The 18,237-nt window shown below is 43.3% G+C and overlaps 1 protein-coding gene across 1 annotated transcript in view; it reads right to left on the reverse strand.

The window, feature by feature from the left end:
* FAM149A (family with sequence similarity 149 member A) overlaps positions 1-8,978 on the reverse strand; it is a 56,312-nt gene extending 47,334 nt beyond the window's left edge. Inside the window, exon 1 of the mRNA XM_014855768.3 lies at positions 7,718-8,978. Within this exon, the coding sequence (XP_014711254.3) occupies positions 7,718-8,388 (671 nt within the window). The 5' untranslated portion in view covers positions 8,389-8,978. The remainder of the gene's footprint in view (positions 1-7,717) is intronic.
* Between the last annotated feature and the right edge of the window lie 9,259 nt (positions 8,979-18,237).

Here is an 18,237-nt window from a genome sequence, read left to right on the forward strand (position 1 = left end):
ACGTGGTTTGCACCGTGGCGCACTAATGAGCCTCCTTCAAGAAGGAGAGTCTTTTCCCATTCCCATGGGCTGGTGGGGCCCTGAATCAGGCATTCAGCACCAGGGAGTTCCTAGAGGATGTCTTCTGGGAAACTGTGATTCAGAGGTACCAAATTCAAACCTCCGGTGGAGGCTGACCTAAGATATGTCTGTGGGGTAAGGGATCAGAGGAGACCGGTGCCCTGATCCTTCAGTAGAGCCTGGGTAAGGTGGCAGGATCTCAGAGAAAAGAAACCCACGTCAGCCCCCCAAAATGAAGCTTAAACCTAAGACAAAGATGGGAGAAATCCCAGATAACTGAGTTTGAGTTTCTACCACTTTGGCAGAACATGAACTTCAAATGGAAATTAAACTTAAAATATGGAAAGTTTCCTGATGGGGAATAAGATCACTGCCCTTATTATGACACGATTCCTTCCTATGCAGTTCAGAAAGGATTAATACAGCATGATCATCTGTGCGTCTTAAGCAAGGGACTTTTCCTAAAGATAGACTGCAGACTGGCAGCGAGAGAAGAGAGCATGTCCTTTCTGTAAATTTCCTGTCAAAAGTTCCTTTTCATTTGGAAATTATCTGTATTTGCATCTTATCCCCTATGAGGAAATTGTCATTAAGGGTTGTGAATGAATTATGAGAATTACGATGGGACATAGCTATAGGCTTTGTTGTTAGTGCCGTCAAGTGGATTCAGACTCCTAGCAATCCTGTGGACAGCAGAGCGGAACCCTGCCTGGTCTTTTTGCGCCATCTTCTCACCTTCCAGTGTTGTATCAAACAGCACTCCGCTGCTGTTCATAGGGTTTTCGTGGACAATTTTTCAGAAGCGGGTGACCAGATCCTTCTTCCTAGTCTGTTTTAGGCTGGAGGCTCCGCTGAAACCTGTCCACCACAGGTGACCCTGATGGTATTTGAAACAGTGTCACAGCTTTCAGCATCACAGCAACATGCAGCTTCCACAGGATGACCACTGACAGACCAGTGGGGTGGTTCCCTGATGGGGAAATGAACCCAGGCCGTGGGAAATGAACGGTGGGTCGTAACCACTGGACCCCCAGGGCTGGCTGCCATTAGCTCAAAAAAAAGCACTAACAAGAATGTGAAACTCCCTCCTTTTGAGCAGTGGATTCTTGGCCCCAGGTTGCATTCCCACGGCCGTAGCTCCCAAAAGCACTGTGAATAGAGTATATTCTCAACTCTAGAACAATTTCAACTCATTTGAACAATTTAAAGAATCTCATCTTTCATCAGGGGATACTATTTGAGTATTGCTTAGCCCTGTATTTTAAGGAGAGTAAAAAGATAGTGCAACCATTTGGCCAGTTTTTTCTCTCTTGGTGTCCTGAAGTTTCTCGCTCACCGTGGTCTAGAGGTATCCAGGTAAAGTCTGCCTCAGCGCTTCTCAAACTAGTGTGCAGAATCAGACCATTTAAAAAATTTTTTTCCAATTCGCTGTGGATAAATAATTTTTAAAGTATAAATAAATCACTAGAAAATAAAATAGATAAAAAGATGCACAAAATACAAATTCAAATGTTTTATTATCAGTCAATAGACATAAAGTTGCTTTATCAATTGCCTTAAAAGATTCTAAATGCTTATTCTCACCTTCTGTACTTATCTCGTCTTGGGCTAGTAACGAGTAACTAGTAATTGCTAAACACACGTTGAGAAGCACTGGTTTAACACAGAGAGGAGATACCTCTAATTTTAGAAGATCTGAAAACAGCAACAAAAATAAAGAACACTACATATCTTGCATAGTATGTAATGTAATGTGTTATATAATTTGTAATTGCTGTGTATATTCACCATCAACTGTACACAGAAGGCTGCCGTATTTATATTTCCAGTCTTTAGCTTTCTTCCAAATTCCATGTGAGAATGTCCAGCTCTCTGCCTGACACCTTCTCAGATGTTTTCCTAAGACTTCAACTCAATATGTACCCTAAAGTGAATTCCTCATCCACCCGGCAAACCCACTTCTAGGTTCCCCACTTTAGTGATGGCATTTTCCTTGCAGTCACATACAGTTATCTTCAGCTCTCCCTCTCGCTTCCTTCAACCTCACCAAGATGTTGCCAAGATCATCCCGGTGTCTTCATTTTTATCAGCTTTATTCCTAGGCCCCCTACCTCTCATGTGCTTTATTGCTAGAGCCTTCCTCCTATTTCTCTGCATTTACTCTCTCCTGTGCATTAGTTTAATCCTTCTGAAGCTCAACCCTGGTCATACTACTTCCCTGCCTAAAACCATTTACTGGCTTTTCCACTGTTTACTAAACAGGGTCTGGCATCCAAGGCTCTCCCAGTTTTCTCTTAATCCCCTCACAAACACTGTGCTTCTGACAATCTGAATTCCTCATACGACATGCAGCTGTGTACCTCCAGGCTTTTGCTCACGTGGTTCTAGTCTCCTGAAATGTCCTCCTGGAGCCAATCTCGGTGTGCCCCAATTTGACACATGCTTTAGGACCCAAATCCCTAAGGCCCCCTCTCTTTCCATAACCTATGGACACCTTCTTCTCTAATTGTGTGCTCACGGCAATTTGTCTGAAACCTCTCCTGGATTGTTCATCTGATTTTCCCTACTATCTGATGACAAGACCCATTTCCAATTCTTGCTCTGATTATTCAAAAAGTCCAGCTCCATCTGGGTTTTGGATGGAATAGATATTTTATAAATACAGGCTAACAATGAATGTTTGGAAAATAATGTATTAACCTTTCCCGCAGGTCATAGCAATAAACTGTACTTTGTACAAAGGATGCTGATTGTGGGTGATAAATAAAATAAAAATGTATTTAGAATAATGAGAATTATAAACTAATAGTAGTAGCTATTTTTGAGGGAGCTTATGTACCAGCCAACATTAGAGAGAAGTTTTTATATATTATCTCTTTTACTGTTTACAATATCTCTTTGAATAGGTGTTACTATTAATTCTCATTTCATGGGTGAGAAAGTGAGGCTTTAAGACGTTAAGTAAGGTACTCAAGGTGAATATTGAATTGATATTCTATTCTTAATATTCTCAGAAAAATTATGAAGTGGGATTTGAGTAAAAGTCAATCTGACTTCACACCTGTGCTCTAAAAACTATACTAATTTAAATTAGCTACTACAATTTCAGAACTTGAATTCAAATCCTACATCATAGGATTGTGGTTATGGACCTGGCACATATCAAGTGTTATATACATGTTAGCTATTACACTAAAAATATTCAAAATGTTCTTTAAATACACAGCAAAACATACAACTATTACCTCAAATATAATTTTTGAGATTTTAAATATAATAGAGAAAATAATTTAAATTTTAAAAAACGATTGCAAGGCTAGCCCCTATGGCCAAGTGATTACGTTCGGCATGCTCCACTTTGGTGGCCCAGGTTCAGTTCCCGGGTGCAGACCTACACCACTCATCAGTGGCCATGCTGTGGTGGTGGCTCACATACAAAAAGAGGAAGATTGGCAACAGATGTTAGCTCAGGACAAATCTTCCTCAGCAAAAACGAAAAAGATTAACAACAGATATTAGCTCAGGGAGAATCTTCCTCAGCAAAGAAAAACTATTGCATAAGTCAGTAATAACAAAATTGTTTTCTTGGGTTTCAGCATATGCTAGACATGGACAACCAAGTCAAGTTTATTACTATTTTTAATGAAAGTAATGGTCATATGACTGTAATAGAAAGTACAGTCACAAGCTGCATAATGACCTTTCGGTCAATGACAGACCACATATGTGACAGTAGTCCCATAAGATGAGGCGCATATAGCCTGAGTGTGTAGGAAGCTATACCATCTAGGTTTGCGTAAGTACACTCTGTGATGTGTGCACAATGACAAAATCACCTAATGATGCATTTCTCAGAACGTATCCCCGTTGTTAAGCGACACAGGACTGTAATAGTCATATAACAATTGTCTACTGAGCTCACCATTCATCCCTGTGGAAATGCAAAGTCCCAGCAGAAGGCATTACTAACTTTGGGAAAACTCCAAGACAACAAAACAAAAAGGTTCAAGACAACAATTATTCTTAAAGAAGGACATTTAAATTGCCTCTAGACTTTCACAAGATTAAAATCCATGAAAGCAGATTATATGAGGAAGAAAATATTGTCATTCATTCACCCAAAAATGTTATTAAATGCCTTTTGCAGGCATGTGTTCTCTTAAGGGTCATAGGACAGACAAAGAGCCTAAAAAGGATGCAAGGTGTGAAAATAAAACACAGGCCTACCAGGTGGGAACGGGCAAGGCTCTGCAAGGGGCGGCCCAGGGACAATTTGCGATGCTGTTGATTATTCTGCATTGTCTCTAAAACTGAAAAATTAACAGTTCGATCCCAGAGTGGCAGACACATTTCTTCTAGGTATTGCACAGCAGTCAGTGGTAATACTAATTAAGGCACCCTTTCTCTTCTGTGAGTTGTGCACAGAAAATGATGAAAGATTAGAGTGTACTGAATTTGTTCTCTCAAATAATTGAAGTAAAAGATGCCATTTATTACAGTCATGTGATAAATACAAATGAATTATTTTTTCTGTAACTCTTTTCTTCATCTGGAATGTATCCTTTAATGAAACATTTTCAAATTTTACTTCTGTGCTAAGAAGCAGATAGCAATCAAAGATAATACTTTTAAAGCATTCCTCCATGTGTTAGGCACTTAAAACAGTAATTCAATTAATTTTTGGAACATCCCTGTGAGGAAAGTATTATTATCATCTTCATTTTAAGGAGGAAAACCTCCAGTTTGGAAAACTGAATAACCTGCCCAGAATTACACAGCTAGAAAACGGTTCGAGATTGGAATTCAACTCATCTGATTCCTGGGTCATCTCAGCTCTAGGCTGCCTCAGTAATGGCTGAATTGAGAGAGAAGACGCTGCATTCACTGTACTGCCAGCCAAGTTAACCAGCCCTGCAGGGAGCCGTGCAGTATTTCCACACTAACATGGCTTTTACAATGGAACCCATGCTAACAGCTACAACGCACGAAAGATACAAGTACTTCCTGACCACATGAAGTTTACAGTCTACCAACATTCACATACAGCAATTATCTATCTGTCTACCTACCTTATCTACTGTTAGAAATTCTTATATTTCCAGAACAGACAGAATAAGACCTTTTACAAGGTGATAATTGTGTAGTTCTGACCGGAAGTGCTCAACACAGATAGTGAGGACAAATGGGTGAAATTGAAAAACAATGTAAATGAGGCACAAAGTATCAATGAAATGAACCCCACCTCTGCTTCAGATGTGGCAGCCAGTACACACTGTGGAATGAAAAGGACAAACCCCCCTTCCATGGGCCATTCATTTATCTAATCCATGCGTCATAGATCAAAACTCATGTTGCTATATAGCATCTTAGTGGAAAAAAAAAAGGCTCTGAATTGAAAGAAAGTTTGCATATTTTCCCACTCAAATTAATTTCACAATTTTCAGTGTTAACAAAAGCCAAGTAGAGAATCAGGTCAAATGTAAAGTGTGTGGGTTTTCTTCAAAAAAGTATAAACTGTGAATGAGGATTCTCCTTTGTAACTGAGTGTAGTGGTCTTAAAATTAGACTAACGTTTCTCAAAGATTTCTTTACCTGTGTCTTACATGTATCCACATTCTCTCTGCCTACTCTTTTTTTCTCTTATTCTTGCTTTAACCACTTCCCCATCTCTATGTCCCTGGGATTTAGAAAATTAAATATGCTATATTAATATTAATCAAGCAGGTTAATATTTAGTAGCAGCTATCTGCAAACTGGCAGGTGAGGTGGTAGTTGTATAATTTAAATCAATTGTTGAATGATGTTTGTTTATTCAATGTTATAAATAGCCACCCCAGAAATATAGAAGGGAAAAAAAATACTTCAAGGTAATTGGTCTATAGCATTGAAGGAAAAATCACCTTCGTATGTTCTTCCTTTGCCATTGTCCCTTGGTAAACTTTATGATTAAAAAAGGAATGACGTATGAAAGGAAGAGAATATGACTATTTTCATATGTAACAAAGAAAAATGGTGTACTCAGAGAGCTGTCTAATGTCCCACAAGGTGTACAAACACAGGTAATCAGAAAGATCCATGCATGTGATTTCTCATGGCAGTTATCTAAAATTCAGTGTGTGTACTTTCAGTAAAATTGGATACATTTGCTAATGCAGAATAGTCACGTCTATAAGTAAAGCCAAATATAGTGCTATTCAAAAAGCATCTGTTAAAAATTCTTGGACAATACAAACATGGACTCAGATGCTCACAAATGGAAACCAACACCAGTTCTTTCACTGGTCGTGCTGAATGTTTCAGTGACTGTTTGTAGAAAGCACTAAGACTAGAGTTTAAGGTCAGTGTGTAGATCTGTTTGCACATAAAACATTAATTGCATAAACGTTAAGGACCAGTAGCCAATAACAAAGGTCTAATTCCTTAGGTATAGATATTCTAGCCACTTATCCAAATGCAATTGATTTTCCTTAGGGAAAAAAAATCTGTTGATTAATATATTTTGTAATATGATGTTTTAAATGAAAAGAAACAACTTATTATGTAACTGCTTATGTTAGCACTGAGATGAATGTCACACAGTTTGTGAAAATGTAGTTAAATTATGAATGGGTTGGAATCAGTCTTGATAGAAAGTTCTCCGGTCTATTTTTTGGGGGACAGGGGGAGCTTCTGTGCTAGCAGGCCTGACTATTCTTCCTTCACAAGATTGCAAGGCAGAAATCTCCATCCTTGAACGGGCCCTTCTCGTCTGCCTTTGACCAGTCGCTATTGGTTTGTAGGATTCAGAAGGCTGAACATTTTTGAACTCACTTAAGAATGAGTTCTGAGAATAAGAATAAGGCCATATGTTCTGCTCATTAAAAAATAAAATTCACCTTAATTCTAAAATACACATTTTACAAGAGGAATGTTTTCATCACTGCTCTTGGTGGCGAAAGGATGGTGTGTGTGTGTGTGTTTGTGTGTGTGTGTGTGTGTGTGTGTTGAAGGAAGTGCCCTCCAGTTCTCCCTGAAAAGGTTCCCACGAAGTCAGGCAACGTTTCTGGAAGAACTCAGGAGGCATGGAGTATATAATCAGATGCGTCCTTAGCATTACAAATTCCGTTTGTGTCAGATGATGTTATGCATATGTAAATTAACTAGATGTCTCACAGAGAAAACCCATCTCACTTCGGATAAGAATTGGGGCTGATCCCGGAAAAGTGGGGAGGCACGGTGTCTCACTATTTCTTAAAATAGTAGCTGCCAACGTATGTATTGGGTCACCCTACACACCTGCCACATTCTGCATCAGAGAAAGGGACTTGAAGCCTCCTTTCAAAGTCCTTGAGAAAACCAGACTATCAATGTCCACGCTTCAGCTAGAAGAGAAACAATTCTGTCCTTCTTTCCGTCATCATTCATGCCCTGCGTCATCTCCCCTTCCTCTCCGCTGCTAAACAGCAGAGGATTATCTCCGAGAAAGCTGAGCAAAAGCATATCACAGCGTATGTTTGAAAAAAACAGAAAGCCAAGGAACAAGGAGGACCCAGGAAAAATGCAAGCAGGACGCCCAGGGGAGTAGCTGGAAGTTATGGCAAATAGCGCGATTTTCTAAAGGCGGAGGGGTAGGGGTCCAGTGAAAGACAAGCGGTGCCTGGAGCGGGCCGCTACTCACGCTTCTCCGCCATCCTCCGAGGCGCCGTCCGAGGCCCACTCCTCGCCGATGTCGGGCAGGGTGAAGAACAGGGTCTTGGCGCCAGGCCCGGGGGGAATCCCAGCGCTGGGCTCTCGCTCTCCGGGGCCGGCCGAGCGGAGGTTCCTTGGGCTCGAGGCTAAACTGCCGCTGCCCGTGGCGCCCCCGATGGACGGCAGCGCCGCCCAGACCCCGCCAGGGCCCGGGGGCGGGCGCGCCAAGGCCACCAGGTGCGCGGGGGAGCCCGCGGCGCTGCAGCCACCGCTGGAAGGGGTCAGGGCTAGGGGCTGGGGTAGGGGCAGGGGCTGACCTTTGGTTACCCTCGGGCTACTGGGCAGCGAGACGGGGCTCCCTACTGCTTCTGCTGCGCGGCTCGCGACCGAGACCCTGGGGTAGGAGGCGGTGAGCAGAGGATGGAGCGGGACGGGCGCCCCCCGCGAGGCAGAAGGGGAGTGTGGCGCCAGGGCCGGGAAGAGGGTCAGGGTCGTGGCCGTGCTAAGCGAGCTGCCAGCCCCGGAGCCCGCGCGCCCTGCGGTGGCAGCGCCTCCCGAGTGGCTGGAGGAGGCGACCGGGGAGGGGACGGCCGGGGGCGCCGTCGAGGTCTTGAAGATTTTGGCAAAGAGAGACCCAAGGTCCAACACAGCGACCTTCATGTCCCAGCCTTGGAAGTGCTGTCCCCGCGGCTGCCCGTATTTCAAGATCCCCGGGAATCAGGCTGCAAGGCTCCATCCACCACTGCTCCCAGGGATCGGACGGGGCCCCAGGCGGCGACGGGGGTCCTGGGGTCCCCGCACGCCGCGGAGCCTCGGCGGCCTTGGTGCGCTCTCGGCACGGAGGAGCCTCTCCCGCGCTCAGCCCCGCACCCCGTCGGACTGACCTTCCGCGAAGCCCAGGGCCGCCCGCAGGGTGCTCAGGCTGCAGAAGGCAGGGGGGATCGTGGCCACCCCTTGCGGGGAGCAGTTCCTGCCCTGTCCCCGTGCTACCAGACCCCGAGGGCCAAAGGTCCCGGAGCCCACCGAGGCGACATGCTTCAACTGCCAGCGCCACCACGAGCGGAGGGTAGAGGTTTGGGCCTCCGCCGACGGCCCGGGAGGGCGCTGGCGGTTGCTAAGCTAAACAAAACCCCGGCTTAGCTCCGCGCTAATTGGGCCCCAGGCTGCAGCTAGGAGCTGCTTCCACGGCAGACTCTCTGGCTCCCCTCCTCATTGATTCCTACCTTAAAGGAACACTCTCCAATTTCTCCATCACCCTCAGAGCTTCACCAGACTCTCAGAGCTCTGGGCTGAGGGCGAGGAATTTGAACACAGCCCTGAGAAAGATAAGCCTGGTTCCAAAAGATCTGGAACTTATCCAGTCTGACAGACCAAATGTGCCAGGTCAGGGAGAGGGCCAGCTCTCTGATATGAGGGAAGGTTAATAAAAATTAAAGGTATTCAGGGGCGTCGACTTGAAACAACAGTGCCCACTCTTCCCACCTCGGGGCCATGTTCAAAGTGGGTCAATAAGATGACATAGGGCAACAGCAGCCAGAGCCTCAGCCGAGAGCTTGGAAATAAGTTTGGGCTCTGATGGCTAAACGAGGAAAATTCACGTACTACAATGTATATGTTTAAACTCCTATTGGAGTGAATCAAGAGAGTTAATAACCAAAATGTTTGAGAACTCAAACTATAATCAGACTGGTTTGGATACAAACTCAAGGGCAGATATGAAATGTAAGAGTTTTTGTATTAAGTGGAATAAACTGCATTTTGCTAAATTTGAAGAAATGCGTGTGAAGGAGAGTGCAGAGTGTTAATATCTGCAGGAGTGGTGTCAGTTTTGAGCAAAATTTTAAAAAAAGATATTGACAGGGTTTGTGCATTAATGTTGGGTGAGAGTTTCTGTTCTGGTCTAGGGAGGGAGGGCGAGGAGATGAATAGGTCTGATGGCGAATAAATTGACTGGCATTCATGATTATACACTTTCGTGTTTTACAAGTTATCAAACTGGATTCTGAGCCACAGCAAGTTTCTGTGGTAATGCCAACTCTGCATCTTCTTGGAGACAGCTAAGTGGTCGTCTGCCTGAGGTAGCCACATTCTGTCATGGTCCCTTTTCTGCATCCAACTCCCACTCGTAAACATGTACTGGGCACTTTTCTACTACAAGGTTGGGTGAAGCACTGAGATGTAAAAAGGGAGATGTTCTCTTCCCACATGGTGGACTAATCAGCTTCATGTCACACGGTAAGTGTGGGGCAGCCATGACAGTCCGCATTAGCTTGAGGAAAGAACACATATGTGCGTAAGAGAAGTAAGAGACAAGGAGGATAACGGTCAGATTATAAAAGGCCTTGGATGTGAGGAGAGGGAAGAGCATGCAGTTGTCAGCATATAAAGCATCAGCACACAGTGAAGAAGCAAAGTGGGAGAAAGAGGGAATGAGTAACAGACGTATCTGAGAGCAGCAACGGAAACTAGAGGCAGACACTCAGGGTCAGATGAGGAAAGCCGTGCCAACTCCATCATCATGTGAGGACAGCAGGCTGGGGTTGGACCATCAACATTGCTCATCTTCTCATTGCTCCTCTTTCGTAGTAACGCATCTGGTAGCCTCAGAGGTCCAGAACGTTGGACCATTTTCATCCAGCACTCATCCAGGATTGCAAAGCTGTTTCCTAAAGATTTTTTGTTTGTTTCTTTCATAAGGATCTTGATTCTGATTCATAGAACAATTTGATCCTCAATACATTAGGTCATTCTCAATGCAAGTAGAGATCATTCTAGAGTATGCACTTTCAGTGTTTAAGCTGCTAATCATTTAATTAATTCTGAACATAAGTAATGTAATTTGCAGGGATAGGCAGCAAAGAAGAGCCATTGGCAAGTGAAGCCCGATACAACTCACCCACTCCCTTGGGAGCAGCACTGGTTCACTGCCACATCTCAGGGTTGCTGATTCTTCAGGCTTGGAAATCTGATAGAACTAGGATGGAGCCCCACTAGCCTGACTTATAAAATACTGATGCCTAAACCTCAACTCAAATGTGTTAACTAGTAGTTGTATAACCGTAGAGTTGTCCTCTGCTCTGTCCCTGGAGAGGAATTCCTATTAAGATGAAATGAAGTTGAAGACTGTTAGATGAGCATAGAATCAAAGCAAGGGGCGTGAGTCATATGGTTCATATCTAGGGAACATTAACCACAAGGGCCAATTGCCCTCCTCCTTCTTGGAAGAGCAACCCTACATAAGCAGTGGGGTGTTTCCCGACCTGTCTTTGGCTCTCTAACTTTAGATAACTCTGTGCTTCCATTACTAACTACTTCCCTTTTGTGCACACGATTTTCTTTAAGTATACGGATACCGTGACTAAGGCTACAAAGAATCTGCAGACTTTTCGAGATCCCAGCCTGGAAAGTATTCTATCTCAAAAGTGTGTTTGCATGCGTCCTATCTGTGATGGGTTGACTAGTGTTCCTCAAAAAGATATATTTGAATCCTAACCCCCAGTTCTTGGGCATGGGACCTTTAAGGAAAGGTCATTAGGTTGGGCCCTAAGCCAATATCACCACTGCACTCTTAAGAAGAGAGAAGTCTGAACACAAACACACAGGGAAGACATTGTGTGATGACGGAGGCAGAGACTGGCGCGATGTGGCCGCAGGCCAAGGAGTGGGAAGGATTCCCGGCCACCACCAGAAACCAGGAGGTGGCAAGGAAGATTCTTCCCTGCGGGTTTCAGAGGGAGCCTGGCCCTGCCCGCATCTCATAGCGGACTTCTAGTTCCCGGAACTGCGATAGAATTAATTTCTGCTGTTTGAAGCCACCCAGTTTGTGGCACTTTGCTATGGTGGCCCTAGGAACTAATACACTATTGGGGTATTCATTAATTATTGGGGTAGTTCATGATCATATGCCGGGGTCCCGCCCCGGCGGAGTCCAGGTTCCTGAGAGATGGACGGCGTCGGCGCGATGAGGGGAAAATAAAGGGTACGTGAGACTTGGGTTGGTGTTAGCAAGTCCGACTTTACTGTGCACGAGTGTCGTTTATATATTTTTCAGGATTAGTACAGAAATAGTTCTACAAATATTCTCAGAGAGATAAGGAAGTAAAAAACGAGCACAAGAATATTTATTAGCATTCTATTCTATAGAGCATAAGGTTAATGGTAGTCTTCTCCGCAATTAACTAGTGTTTGTTGTCTCTAAGCTAAAGGAGATAGGTACCTAGGCATCTGTTGTAATTCATGGTAAAGTTAAATCAAAGAGAGAAGGTCCAGGCCTCTGGACAGGACAGCAGTCCGTCTGGTTGCATCCTGGTGGAGCCATCCCTGCCTCCCTCAATCATTTACGTCATTAGTGTAGATGGTTAATGGGAACAAAAGGCGACTCCAGGGTATCTTATCCCCAGGGCTATCTGCATTCTCAGCGGGCAGTTAAACATCTTTACTTTTTCCCGCCCTTTAGGGGGTGGAAGCATTCCTTTGTCTTTTAGATTGTGGAGCTAACAGTCCCTTAAACACACTGCCAGAGAAAGTATCATTTTGATAGTAAAGTAAAGGGCTGAAAAGCTAAGCTAAACTATATATCTTCAAGAATAAAAAACAGAAATAAGTATAGACATAACCTTGATAGAAAGCATGCATATAATTCAGAAAATATCAGGGGTGTCGGCCGGCCATCCTTCACCGAGGGGCATTCTTGCACCCCTCGGCCCTTCTACTCATCAATTATTTATTATTTATTGCTTTTAGGAGAAAACCTCTATAACATTTTAACAGAAAGCAGAAGGTCAAGAATAATATATAGATACTTCTTGATCATCCAGTTAACCAGCAAACTTAGAAGGACGATGCGTATATGTATTTAGACAAAGAACTGGAGGGAGAAGGAAACATTAACCAGATGGAGACCATAAACCCAATTCGACATCTTACCTGGGCAGGATTCCTTTCTGCTTGTCTCAAATGGGACTGTGTGCTCCTCCATTAATTAACTGAAAAATATCTTGAAAGTTACCTGCAGGTGGTCACATTCTCTTACTATATCTAATTTTCCCAGGAGGTAGTGCCTCCCAAGCAGCCACCCAAAGGAGTGAAAACTGGAGGTTAAGAAAGGAAAAGGAATGAAGGGCAATTAGAAGCAGCACAGGTTTCAGAACTATGTGAGGGGCCGGCCGGTTATTCTTCACCAAGGGGCGACCCTGCACCCCTCGACGTTAATCGGCTGGACCCTGTCAAACAGCCGATCAAATGATGTAGCCATGGCTCCCAGCAATCATATATTGGTACCTCTATGAAAGTCATCAGCGAGTTTATTTGCTCTAAAAAGCTGGCTACAAAATAAAATGATAATTATAATTGTCTGAAATCTACAAGGAGAATGACAAGAATCATAAAAAGGACATTGCAGAAGTATCATTGTCAGTGAGGGCAGTGGATGTGACATTCTGGCCAGCCAGCCTCACGAAGAAGGCACAATGAATGAATGATTGATCCTTTTGTTTGAAGGTCCTTTGAAAATGACCTGTAATTGCAAACATGGTAAACAATTCTTAGCAAGATGCTAGGTCTTTTATACCCGTTGTTCATCCATCAGCAGTCTTTCAGACAGATGTTAGATGCTCCCGGGCTTCTCTGTTAATTACCAGCAGCATGCCGTTCCCCTAGCATGAGCCCAGGGCATGTACTGTCACGGTCTGTCTCAGGCAGAGCAATGAAATGAAAATAAATGCAGTAAATCATGGTCTCTAACTACGAGAGTGTTGAATTTAGATAGACTTGATTAGAAACATCACAGCAATGTTTTATGTGAGAAAATTCTTCTGCTTATATTGGTGTTGGTTTTCTGATGTGTATAATAACGCTTGGCAACATCATTGAGAAAGTATTAGGAAGTTATGACCATGTTGCTAAGCAGAAATGTTATGTTTTGGAAACCTGAAAGTTAAAACAAGTAACCTGAGGAATGAATCTGTTTAAGAATTTAAATTCCCTCTCTTAGCATGACACCAAGGCCAGAAGCTGTAAAGAAAACTACTATCAATTTGATGATAAGAATTTAAAACTTCTGAACAATGAAAGACATTTGTTGATTCAGCAAATATCTACCAGGCACCACAATAGAGATAGTACAGTGTGGTAGACTCTGGAGCTGGACTTTCCGGGTTCATATTGTCTCTGCCACTGACCAACGCCCAGGGCTCCCTCGGTCCCTTAGTTTCCCCAGCAGTAATACAGGGATGATTAAGTTTCCTGTCTCAAATAATGGTATTCTGTGAGAGTTACGTTAATTAATGCATGCGTGGTAATTGGAACAGAACCAAGCACAGGGCAAGCTTTCCATAGATGTTAGTTTTTATTGTATATGATGCCAGGGACATTGAATAATCCGAAAAAAGATTTGAAAGGAAATTATAACTAGTTTTACTTGTTTATTCATTTTTGTACTATTTGAATGTTTTCAATAAGCATGTATTGTTTTCAATGATAAACACAATCAAAGAAAACAAAACAAATCAAAACTTCAAATGCCTCAGGCAAACTTTCTTCATGTTTGATTAAAGACTCTGGATTCTTCTGAGGGAAAAATATTGAAACAAGAACAACTTTAAACTGATCAAAAAGCAGCTTGAGATCGCAGAGATAATTAACAGACCGTAACTGAATCTACTGGGTGTGGTAGCAGATATAGTGTAGTGGAAAGAGCAGAGACCAGACACATAAGGGCTTTTTTTTTAGGTATGATTTTTTTGGTGAGGAAGATTGGCCCTAAGCTAACATCTTTTGTCAATCTGCCTCTGTTTTTTCTTCTTTTCTCCCTAAAGCCCCACTACATAGTTGTATATTCTAGTTGTGAGTCATTTTAGTTCTTCTATGTGGGACGCCACCACAGCATGGCTTGATGAGCAGTGCATAGGTCTGTGCCCAGGATCCCAACCAATGAACCCCAGGCCACCGAAGCAGATCACACAGACTGAACCATTTGGCCACGAGGCTGGCCCCCAGACAAAGGTTTAAGCTGCTTTCACCTGCAAGTAACAGAGGAAGACCTCATTCACAGTAGCTTGAGCATTTGAGATGCTGAAGGAGCTCACAGAGCAGGAAGCCCAGAATTAGCCGGTTCTGGGAATGGTCCCATGAATTACCAATGTCATCAGAGACTCAAGATCTTGCTCTGTCTTTTGTTCACAGGTTGTCGGGGAGTTATGGCTCGTTTCCTGGTGGTCCCAAGATGGCACCCTCAGCACCAACCTTCTTTTCCTCAAATAACTACATACAAGACAAAAAGGTACAGCTCAGTCTCTCTCTTTCCTTCTCACTAAGGAACAAAATACTTTCCAGAAGCTCCTCAAGTGGACTTCCAATTAAGTTTCGTTGCCCAGAACTAGGTTAAAATTCCATCCCTAAACCAATCATCAGCAAAGGGGAAATAGGAGTTTTCCTGCTTTGTAACCTTGGTGCATCCCCTCGCACTGGAGAAGTGGTCCACTTTCCCTGAACGTGTTGCCATGTGAACAAAATCAGGGCTCCGTAAATCAAGAAAGAGTGAACGGTGGGCATGTTTGTTGGGTAGGTAACTAGCAGTGTCTGCTATAGTAGATAGCTACAATGAATAGTTTGCCCATCTGTTATTATCAAATTAAAAGGGCAACTACCAATTAACAGCTTCCATGCTCTATGGATGTGATTCACGCATAGAGCATGTCTTCACCATTTTAAATGCTGTCATTAAAGAGATAGTAACAGATCTTCAACCTCTCCATATTTCTAGATAACATATCACAGTCAATGTCAATTCATAGCACATAGTATTTTCATAGTTTTAAAGTTTGGACTCTGGGGTCAGACTACTTGGGTTCAAATCATGACTCCAATAAGTGGCAGAGATGTGACATTGGGCCAGTTAGGTAACCCGTGTGCTTAGGTTTCCTAATCTCTAAAGTGAAGGCAATAATAGTACCTTTTGGGTGGTGAGAATTAAAAGAATTAATATATAAAAAGGACTTAAGAGTGCCTGGTGCATAAGAAACGCTCTATTAAGTGGTATAATAAGAACCATGACTGAAAATTTGACAAATGTTCAACAAGACCCTTCTCCCTGCTTTTTCAACCTTCGGTTAGAAAGCGTGCAGTTTGCCTACTAGCGTGTCCACAGCTAAGGAGACTCTGTGTCACGGTGGGGGTATCAATGGCTTTGTAGCCAAGCCAACTTGGACTTGAATTTTGAACATTCTTGCCTTTTGACTTCAGACAAATCACTTGGCTTCTGTAGGCCTCAGTTCTCCCAACTGTAATATCCTTTCCTCACTAAATTGTTATGAATATTAAATGATATAATGGGCTTTGAGAGGAAGAAAGCAGAACGTAGATTCCTGCTTGTATCTTGCTGAGTCCAGCTTGTTCAGTAAACCAGTTACATGTGTCATACGGCAGCCTTGGGAAAGAGCATTCTATCCATGAGGTTCTAGTGGGCAACCACAGTACTTTAGTATGGACATATTCCCCAAGCTAGGCCAATAAGAGGACTTTTCTGAAGCTTTAAACATTGAGACTAGGAAATGACAATCCCTTGTTGATGTCAAATGAGAGCCTAAGAGATCCTGGGCACCTACGCTTCCAGCAATACAAACCAGGGGCGCCAACACACAGAGAGGAGTAGACGCGAGGTATGCTGGTGTTTTAGCCCCTGGTTCTAGTGCTCCTTGAGGGCTAGTTATCTCTGCCCTCTTCCCAATTTTCCCACATTCTCCCTTTTTGCCTAAACAACATGGCACTTGCAACCAAGTGCTCACTAAAATATAAAGCTATCTCTACAAGGAGCCAAAAAGAAACCTGTGTGCAGGCTGCTGAGAAAGAAAACAAGAGCTTCCCCTGGCATCTAGAAGCCAGCCTGGCACTCACAGCTAGACCATGTTATTCTGTTATTGGGCACAGACAATCTTGAAGGATTCCAACCTCAGACAAGCTTACTCAGACCCTATAAAATGAGATAGAGCATGACCACTTCATAATTTTGTCTGAGGACAGGCAAAACTAAGGTCACTGTGCCACCCTCAAAATACCCCACACGCTCCTCTCCTAGTTAAACGACTGTTATTTCTTCGGCAATTACAACTTATCCTTGATCTGATCTCTTCTCTCTGTAGATAAGATTTATTGAGATACCCAATCATAAAACTTCCCCCTTTGTGACAGCATAAAATCCAGAGCAAAATTCTGCTTCCTTAGGCTCTCCCCCAATCGCCCAAGGAAAGCCCAAACCTGTACAAGTTCTTTAAAGCACCTTTGTCCTGAGACACCCCATAGTTTCCCATGGTGTGTCTCCTCCTTCACTGCAATGAGTAATAAACCCAACTTGTTCAACCGTGAGTGTGTTCCTGGTGGCCTTTGACTGGAAGACATTGACTCTGTTAAAACATCTTTGTTTAAAAAAAAAATGTTGGCTTCCTATGAAGTCATTTGTTTCCAGAATTTCTGGAACAGACTTTATTTAAAAAAAAGAAAATGGTTGGAAGCTGCAGAAGCGCTTAAAGAAACCAACTGAGCTCTGTCTATTTTAATTCTTAAATAGCTTAGAAGGTGTAATGGATGCTGCAGTGAATCGCCAAGATGTCCCCTTCCAGGACCCAGGTACCTATTCTTCCAGTTGCCCACTGTTAGCTCCCGATGGTTCACAATGGAGTCCCTTCTTTGGAATTGTTCTTGGGCAAAGCTTTTTGCTCAAGGTCACACTTCCTCCCTGGGACTGCCTACACCCAACAACCGGTTGATGTGAGGGTACAGTGGCCCAGGCCCTTTGCCTAGATTTGCATCAACTCTGTAGTGCCACTCCGGCTCCAGAGCTCTCCGTAGGGTCTGCTAAGGTCTCAGTGACCATTGCAATTGCAGCACAGTTCACTATTGTCTCTCTTCCCAATACAGCTTGTTTCACTCCCTTGTAAATCAGAGCACTCCTCCAAACCTGCTGCAGGTAAATCTCCATCCTGCTGTGTGTTTCCTGGGGAACTGACTTAAGATAAAAGGAAGCTAAGAATTCAAAACTGGCTGCCCCAAAATTCTCACACAGAACTGGAAAAGCTCCATCATTGAAAAGTCCCATGACTCCTGCCCAATGTATACAAGAGATGGTTAAACTGGTGGGGGGAGAGTCCCGTGAGAGAACCAGTTTCTCCCTTGGACAGGAAGATGGATCAAGGTTAGAGAGTTGCAAGAGCTAAGAATGGCTAGCATATCATCTATTGTAATCAGTGACTAATGATCAACTGATTGCCATGTCTTATTATGTAATATAGGTTTATGTGTTTATAGGAAAAAGAAAGTGCTTCAAATCCCCTTCTGTTATGTAAGAGTAAATCTGGCTATTTGGACTGTGAAGTTATAAGTTAAGCTCCTCTATTCAACTAGTTGTCACATAAATCTAAGTCATAGATCCCAGGAGGGAATCTTATTATTGTTTCTAGTTTCGCCACTCTTTGAAACCCATAAAGTTACAATTTCAAAATACCTAACTCTTTAAAT

Source organism: Equus asinus, chromosome 27 (assembly GCF_041296235.1).
Source record: "Equus asinus isolate D_3611 breed Donkey chromosome 27, EquAss-T2T_v2, whole genome shotgun sequence".
NCBI classification, from domain to species: Eukaryota; Metazoa; Chordata; class Mammalia; order Perissodactyla; family Equidae; genus Equus; species Equus asinus.